Here is an 8317-nt window from a genome sequence, read left to right on the forward strand (position 1 = left end):
TATTGTAATTTATTCTACAATCAACAAGTCAGTGGACACCAGAACAGGAGGAAGCAGTCACGCACGACTACACACCGGTTCTGGGCGCCGTCATGAAAGCCGCCAGCGCAATTCCCACCAGCGCGATCTCCGGCACGGGACTGAGGCCCTTGCGCGCTGCCATCCACACACCCAGCCCACTCAGCGCCACGAGGAGAAGGGCGGTTGGCTTGCGCGTGGCGCGCGGGAAGAGGAATGTCGCGAACACGAGGTCGAGCACGGGCACGTAGTAGTTGTCGTTGGGCGCGCGGGAGAGCTGGTAAGCGTAGAAGCCGGGGGTGTAGGCGCCCGAGGTAAGGCGGGAGACGCCGCCCAGGTAGCATGTCCCGGCGAGCACGAGGATAGCCGCCGCGTTGACCAGTTTTCGAAGTGACATGGGCGTAAGAGGAAAGGAGTGGCTAAGCGAGACCGGATCGCCAGCGTTTTGAGCGCTGATCAAGCGATCAGATGGGGCCGGATATGGAAATTTGATCCGTACGATAGAGTTGCGTCTTGCGTGTGCGTCGGCGTCGGGCGGGTTGTATGGCCTATCAACATTCAGAACCCAAGAACGTATAAAAACTTGAAAAGGCAGCTTACATTTGCATCGCTCATACAAGAACATGTGATATACTCACTAACAGGTCTCAGACAAATTCCTCGGCCGTTCTGGCTCTCCGAATCGCCAACTCTACCGCCAAGACCTCAAGCGCCGTCATTCGCGGCTCCGCGGCCGCCTCGTCGTACATAAGCGCGTCCTCGTCGTCCAGCAACACGGCCTCCAGCAATTCACGCAGCTCCCCATCGTCCTTCGCTTTCCGTTGTTCGCATAGGAATACCACAGTGATTCCCTGTATCTCGCACAATCTTTTTCGACCAGACAGGTCAAAGCCCATAACGTACCGGAGAAAGTCCGCCAGCGTGCGGCTGCTGTGCAGCGGATTCGCGCCAACCGGCGGGAGGCACGGGTCGAGGGACTTCTGCTTAGAACAGTGTGAGTTTCATTGCGGGGTAATCGATGGATCGCACCTTCGCGCCGCCGAGCTTCTGTACCGCCTGCACCAGCTGGGCGTACTCGATTGGAACCATGCGCTCGTCGGGGCGTTCTTTGCTGGGCACCGTGAGCAGTCGCCCCGCCTCTTTCAGCTCTTGCTTCTGCCAGCCTGCCATGGCGTGCAACCGTCCCACCGTGAAACCCTTTCTCTCGAGAAGACACACGTAGCTGGCGAACCGATCGTCTCTGAGGTATGGGAGAGCCGTTTTCAGGAAGGTTCCGACGTCACTGCTCTTCGGAGGACAATGTTGTAGAGGAGAAACCGACAGAGCGCCGGCAGCCCGGGCCGTTGCTTCAAGACGAGGCTTGGGTAATGCTCGCCGAATGTGTTTCTCCACACTTCGAGCACCATTATTCTAGGAATAAGCCTCGTAATTCGGTCCTGAAAATGAAGAGCGCGCACCTTGGGAGTACTAGTATCGCCCTGGGCAGAGTGCGCCTATGGGCGGTCAGCAGCGTAATGAGACGGCAGGAAAACCGAGCGCACTGTAGAAGCGCAGTTCGACACAATCGGATGGTTTGTGGGGCCAAACATCTGCGAGAATCAGACGTATGCCGCCGAGCAGAATGTCTTCTTACGTGAGGAAAACTTTGAACGTGGCTCAATGAGCCGACTGGGCCGAAATATGGATATGGGCGGTCGACAGGACTCGAGGCTGCACTGGTGGGCCGGTTACCAGAGCTTACGTGGCAGCGCTTCGGTGGGGAACACCTTTCTTCGTCCGAATCGGTGAATGTATCAGTGATTGGCCGTTTGTGTGACTGTGAGCAGTTAGTTTCGTCCAATACGAAGAGGACGTGGCATACGAAATCAGGGGCCGTAGGATTACGGTAGCCAGCGTCGGACAATCTACCCAGCCGTTTGTAAAATGAATCTTTCGCGGCCCGCTGAAGACATCAGTCACGGACAACTAAGCTGGGAGGATGGCGCACATTCAAGCCTGTCGTGACGATTATGTCGCTGTCAAACGTGGAAGACGTCCCCCCTTCCTTGAGGCATATCAGTGAGGCCGCGAACAACCTTATTTTTACGTACACCCTCGCTGTAGTCCTCCGAAAACGCCTGCGAACGAGATATCAGGTTATCCCGCGGAAAATGCACCGCACTCACCATTTTTTCCGAGTCAGTCAACGACCTTGACCCTGGCGGAAGAGGCGGGAAGTAGACGCTGAAATCCGGGTCGCCCGCGGCCTCATAATCGTCTGCCACATCGTCGGCGGACTTATTTTCGACCGCCCGCTGCACCGACTGGTACGATACGCCAAAGATCGCGGCGATCCGACCATACGTCCAGCACTGCTTCGCATTGCGTGCCATGATACGACAGATGGCCTGACCCGCCCGATTGAAGACGGGTTGGCCGCGTCTGCGACTGGGTCAGAGTTGACGGAGAGATGAATTGAAAACGCACTTTAGAGCGGTAGTTCTTTCCACAGGCCGCTCCTCGAGGAAATGCTGGCACGTCGGCGTATCGCGGGTTTCTCTATCACTCCAAGCGGGCTGAAGAAGGGCGTCGTCGCTACTGGTAATCTGGTCTTCCGTGGCAGGCGCGTGGAGAACCAGAGGCGGTGATGAGGTCGCAGCGACAACGATGTCGGAGCACGTCTCCGCCAAGGGAACTGACCGCTCGCGGGGCTCATCGTCGGAAAGGACATTTTCCATGGTGAGAGTAAGAGGCAGAAGCGAATAAGCGATGTCGCAGTTGATAAGTGCCACGTGGCGTTCCTTGCGCAGCAAGCTTGATGGTGAGCCAAGTGAGGCTACGTGGGCAGTCACTCTGAGGCTAATTTACATTGGGACTCAGGTCACTTACCAGAAAAAACGTGAACTTGAGTGTTCTTCTACCTCAAGATATAACCAGGATTACAAGTCGCCCTGGTTACCTTTGGTTACCGGATCAAATATTACTACTGTCGCGGCACCGCCACGTAACACGACTTGTCTCATGCCGCCATGTCCTCCCGAGCTCATCCACATCATCGCAACCTCTGCTGCCCCGTCGACGCTCTTCGCACTCTGTCTCGTCTCGCACTCGGCGCGCTCCGAAGCCGAACGCGTCCTGTATGCCAGCATCGACCTGACGGAGTGTAGTCGACGTGTCCTTCGGGCCTGGTTTAGAACCATGAAGCGGCGCAAACACCTTTACCCAGTGGTGAGGAAGCTTTCCATCCGACTTCTGCGCGACTTGGAGACAGATGACGGCGTCACGATCGCATGCATCCTGAAACTATGCATCAATCTCAAAGACCTGTCCATTCTCCACCCCACGCGTCATTTTCCCACTGCCGGGACAAACTCGCGCGTAGCAACCAACCAAGAAGAAGTCTGCTATTGGTACTGGCTCATCCTCGAGGCGCCCTTCCGGCTGGAACGATTCCGCTGCACTGGTCTTCGATTCCAAATCGCGGACACAACAGACCCCGCTCCCCCGCCCCAGTCGATCCGAGGATTTTGGGCCGTTCAAAGCAGCCTCCGCGTACTTTCTCTCCCAGACGAGTACAAGTTCCCCATTAGCGCGACCGACCTCACTGAATGCCCTGCCTACCTCGCCGGCGTAGAGGTTCTTGAAACGACCGTTACTGGATTTCTCCCGCCCTTCATTCTGCGCCCGATCCGTGTTCTTCAGCTGCACGTGAGCTGTTTTCACTCGTCCGACGAGAATCACAATGTCTTTACCTGCATTGCACTCCACAAAGCAACTCTTGAACGACTCAACATTATTGCACACGGGGAGCACTCGTTGACGCACCTGACTTTTTTAACCGCCGAAGCACACCCCAAACTTCGCCATCTAGCTATTACCCAGCCTCCTCTGTTAACCCCTGGACAGGTAAGCACATGTCTCTCATTGACAGTCAATCAATGCTTATTCATTTTCCAGCATGAGGCGGAGCGAAAGCACGACCTGGTAACTTCTGGCTGGAACGGACTCGGAAGGCTTGCTCGGCTCGAGACCCTTGTACTACAGCTTCGACGGCGGGCCCACCCACCAGCGCTTTCGATAGCTCTCCTCGACAGCGATGCGACCTTCAATCTGACACAATCCAGCAGTGTGCGCCGCTTCGGCCGTGCCCTGTTGCAACACTGCCTGCCCTCGCTACAGCGCCTCGAGATTGGCGTGGATGTGGGGATGCCAGTTAGCTACGTGTTTACACGCGAGGCGGGCGAGATATATGAGCGGACCGTGGATGGGTGGGAGTGGGATGCGGAGCGCGAGTTTCTCTCGTATTAATGACGGATGAATAGGTCCCCAAGTCTAATGTCTTTTAATATGAATTATTTGCGGACTGGGAGGCATCAATATCCTTTTGGGACATCATGATGCTGGGATGCCACAGTTGTGGGGCGGATCATTGATAAGTACCCGTCACCGTCGTCACGACACAGCCCACTTCTCCCATGCCTTCATGGCCCCCAGAGCTCATCCATCTCATCGCCGCATCGTCTTCCACGACGACGATAAAGGCACTTTGCCTCGTCTCGCACGCCGTTCGCTCTGAGGCGGAGCGCCTCCTATACCGCGACATCGATCTGAGTGCCAGTGGGTGCCCACCTAGGGATGCCGCCCGTGGCCGTAGCCACGGGTCGACGGGACCCGTCAACGGGTAGCCGTTACCGTACCGTCGGGGCTCCCTGACGGGACGGTTACGGTTCGGGTGTAGGCCGTAACAGCCGTCGAATTACGGCCGCGACGGCCGTTGGTACGGGTCAACGGGTATCATAGCGCAAATCAGCTGTTTACCCACCATTGCAACAGTGATTTGCCGCCGATCTGCGATGACTTCGCAGGCAGCAACAAATGGACAATGCGCCAGGTGCATGCCGACTTCCCGACCCCCTCCGCGGTCCCATCGAAAGAGATGATGTAACCTTGTCGCGTCACGCCGGGCCCTAGCCCGGCCTGGCCGAAGGTCAGCATGTGGTGTCGAGCCTAATCTGGAGCTGCATTCATGACAGCGGGTCATTTATCAGCCATATCGGGTCTAAAAACGGTGATATTGTGGTCAATTCATGGAATCAGAGCCAGAGGCCGTCCCGTAACCGTTACGGCCGTCCCGTTGCCCGTCCCGTACCGTCGGGCTCTCTGTTATACGCTCCGACGGCCGTGATTTCAACGGCCGTCGCCGTCGCCCACCCGTCACATCGACGGCCGTTGCCGTTACGGCAACGGCTGGCATCCCTATGCACCAGCCACGTTCTACGTGTTTGGTGCAAGACGATGAAGCGGCGTACGTACTTGTACCCTCTCGTGAAGAAGCTTTCCATTCGGCTGCTTCACGACCTGGAGACGGAGGACTGTGTGAAGATTGCATGCATCCTCAAACTGTGTGAACCTCACTGACCTGTCTATCCTGCACAAGATCCTGCATCCTACGCACATTTTCCCCACGGCTGGCCTCAACTCCCGTGGGGTAACGAGCCGGGCGGAGGCATGCTACTGGTACTGGCTCGTGCTCCAGACCCCGTTTCGACTGGAGCGCTTCCACTGTAGCGGTCTTGCCCTTCGGCTGCTTAATGAGGCTCCGCCACAGCCTGACAGCGGCACAGTCACTCCACGCCATGGTAGCGCACTCCACGCCATGGTAGCGCAGACTTCTGGCAGACGCAAACGGACATCCGAGTCCTCTCTATTCCCGATGAGTGGGAGTTCCCCATTGCTGCGGAGACATTGATCAAGTGCCCAACATATCTTGGCAACCTTCGTGTCTTGGAAACAACTGCCACTGTATTCCTCCCTGACTATGTTGTCTGTCCCCTACGTATTCTGCAGCTTCACATCAGCGACTTTTACCTGCGCAATGAACTTCGACAATGTCTTTGGTCGCATTGCCCTGCAGAAATCAACCCTTGAACGTTTGAACATTATCATTCATGGCAAATGCCCTCTGGACGTCCTCACATCTCGAATCTGCATCTCTCACCCACAATTGCTTGCAATCACGCCCGGCCCCACTAGGCACGGCTGGAGCGGTAGGGCAATCATTCGCAACTGGTGAACTCCAACACTAATGAGTTTACCGAAGCACTATGTTGATGCCATTCAAAACTGGTCTCCTCCCACCGCTCTCCGCAATCTCAAGTCACTTGTAATCCAACTACGCCTGCGGGTGTACCCGTCATCCTTGGCTACACTTGTGGTTGATGGCCATGGCTACGATATGAGTATTACACAAGATGTCCAGAAGCATCAGGAAAATGACAACATCTTAGACACATCTTATAAAAGATCTTAGAATGTTTTAGAATATCTTATTGATCTTAGTGATCTTTTGCAACTTTCATAAGATCTTATGATGTCTTACACATCTTAAGGTGTCTTATCCCACATCTTAAAAAAGACTTGTAAGATTTTTTGACTTCTTGAAAAGCTATATAAAGACCCTGTAAGATCTTATAATGTCTTACACATCTTGAACTGTCTTATCCCACACCTTAAAAAAGACTTGTATCATCTTTTGGCTATTTGGAGAGCTATGTGAAGAGTCTGTATGGTTACCCTCCAGTATCACTGTAGAATAATCACCAGTAGTACTTGAGTAATGCATACTACTAGTGCCTATATGTTTTTCTTATATCCATGGCATCTGATCAGTTCTGTGAAAGGAGTTTAACAAAAGGATTGAAATATCTCGAGCATGTTAAGTATACTAGTACCAGCACAATGTAGAAAACTTCAAACCCTCAGAAAATCCGCTAAGTCTGGAGCCGGGAGTGATGACATATTCAGGCTGACGAAGCGGTCGGATGAGTGCCGCAATCAGTCCGTAACATCACGGAGAACTCCTCCGCTGTGATGTTCCTCTTTTTCTCTTCCTCCCCCATCTCCCTTCCCGCAGCACCCCCCGTTCACCGCGCCCGGACTCCACGAATCAGCCTCTTTTGGCTGGACTCTTTCTCTAGTGTTCTGGTGCGCTCTCGCGGTGTGGAGTACGCGCCTTGGCTGATGAGGATACAGAATGACCCATGCTCGTGGGCACACATCCCCCCACATACTGCATCCCCACCCTTGCCGCCCATCCGCTCACGGCTCCGCCCTTCACTAACCGGCCTGGACAGCCCCGGCAACCACAGCGTGACGCAGTCGACATTCGCGGCGCCGTGAACGGTGATCAAGGGCAGCTTCGACTGAGGCTGGGTTGAGACCCTCACGAACATGAGCACACTCCCCATGTGGCCGCTCACCGTCCCTAACGAGCAGATCCGTGCGTCGCTCCTCTCTTCGTTCCTTCCAGACTGACAGGATGCAGCGATCTGATTCTACTACAAGGAACAGCTCCCCATGCCGCACTGCAACACGGGAATGGTAGGCGGGATTCACATCAAGTATCGCCACGTTTATAGCCGTCTTTCATTGTATTTCCAGCTAACGTATGTGACAAATGCACGAAGCCGGGCTCGTTGTCCTCGGCGCTGCCCGCCGTCGATGGCCGTGCGACACTCTTTATGACTGACAGCGCGACCTCCGGCCCTGCAAATCCAAGCGACCCATTTCTGGCTGACCCTGTCGTTTCTCGCGATGCACTCGGCCGTCTTTCACGACATGTTCTAACTTCTCTCTCCCATCAGTGCTGCCGCCGGACGAGCCGCTGGTCGACATCTGGTAGCAATATGAGCACTGGATTCCGTTGAGCGAAGGGGCACGGGTCCTGGACAACTTCGGTGGAAGGTCGGCATGTTCGGTTCAGGTGCTGCGAAGAGTGCCCTGCTGAAGCGAGCGTAAGGCTGGTTCCATAGTAGCTTATATTTGTAGCATTTATACTGGATAGCAATAACATTTTGAATACATCTGCGAGAATTTGACCATACTTCAAAAGGAACTTAAGCATCTTACATGTGTCTTATAGGGATCTTATAAAAGATCTTACAGGAGTCTTATTTTGTCTTAGCTATCTTAAATAAGATATGGACTTGGCCTATTTAAGATGCATAAGACCTTTTGGGTCTTTTGAATCTTATAACATACTGTCGCGTTCTGCGGGAGTGAAACGGCAGACTGACCGTCACGGTCCCCAAACCAAGTGCAACAGGAAACAGCCGACGCGTTATGCGTCACGCTCTTTGACTGACTGAAACATTGTTCATAAACAAGTACTTACTCATACAGCAATTTACCATTGTTGGCTTTTTTAGTTCTAAGTGCTTTGACGACGAGAGACTATTGACAGTACAAGCTTAAGAGAGTGGAGTGTTTCTTGTTTCCCTCTCTAATATCCTACCAAAGTCCAATGGCACGAAGCCATATC

At 54.1% G+C, this 8317-nt stretch overlaps 2 protein-coding genes across 2 annotated transcripts; one reads left to right on the forward strand and one right to left on the reverse strand.

The window, feature by feature from the left end:
* Positions 1–665: 665 nt before the first annotated feature.
* Positions 666–2735, reverse strand: MIND_00569200 (uncharacterized protein; the record flags this gene model as incomplete). The annotated part of the gene is made up of 11 exons (XM_037362458.1): positions 666–998; positions 1048–1428; positions 1476–1511; positions 1560–1607; positions 1652–1733; positions 1785–1834; positions 1880–1960; positions 2006–2062; positions 2109–2135; positions 2184–2439; positions 2485–2735. 11 exons carry the CDS (start codon positions 2733–2735, stop codon positions 666–668), a joined length of 1602 nt encoding a protein of 533 aa, XP_037220379.1.
* A 283-nt stretch (positions 2736–3018) lies between these two features.
* On the forward strand, positions 3019–4305 carry MIND_00569300 (uncharacterized protein; the record flags this gene model as incomplete). The annotated part of the gene is made up of 2 exons (XM_037362459.1): positions 3019–3903; positions 3955–4305. 2 exons carry the CDS (start codon positions 3019–3021, stop codon positions 4303–4305), a joined length of 1236 nt encoding a protein of 411 aa, XP_037220380.1.
* Between the last annotated feature and the right edge of the window lie 4012 nt (positions 4306–8317).

This window comes from Mycena indigotica (assembly GCF_014461135.1).
Source record: "Mycena indigotica strain 171206Taipei chromosome Unknown Mind.scaff0005, whole genome shotgun sequence".
NCBI lineage: Eukaryota > Fungi > Basidiomycota > Agaricomycetes > Agaricales > Mycenaceae > Mycena > Mycena indigotica.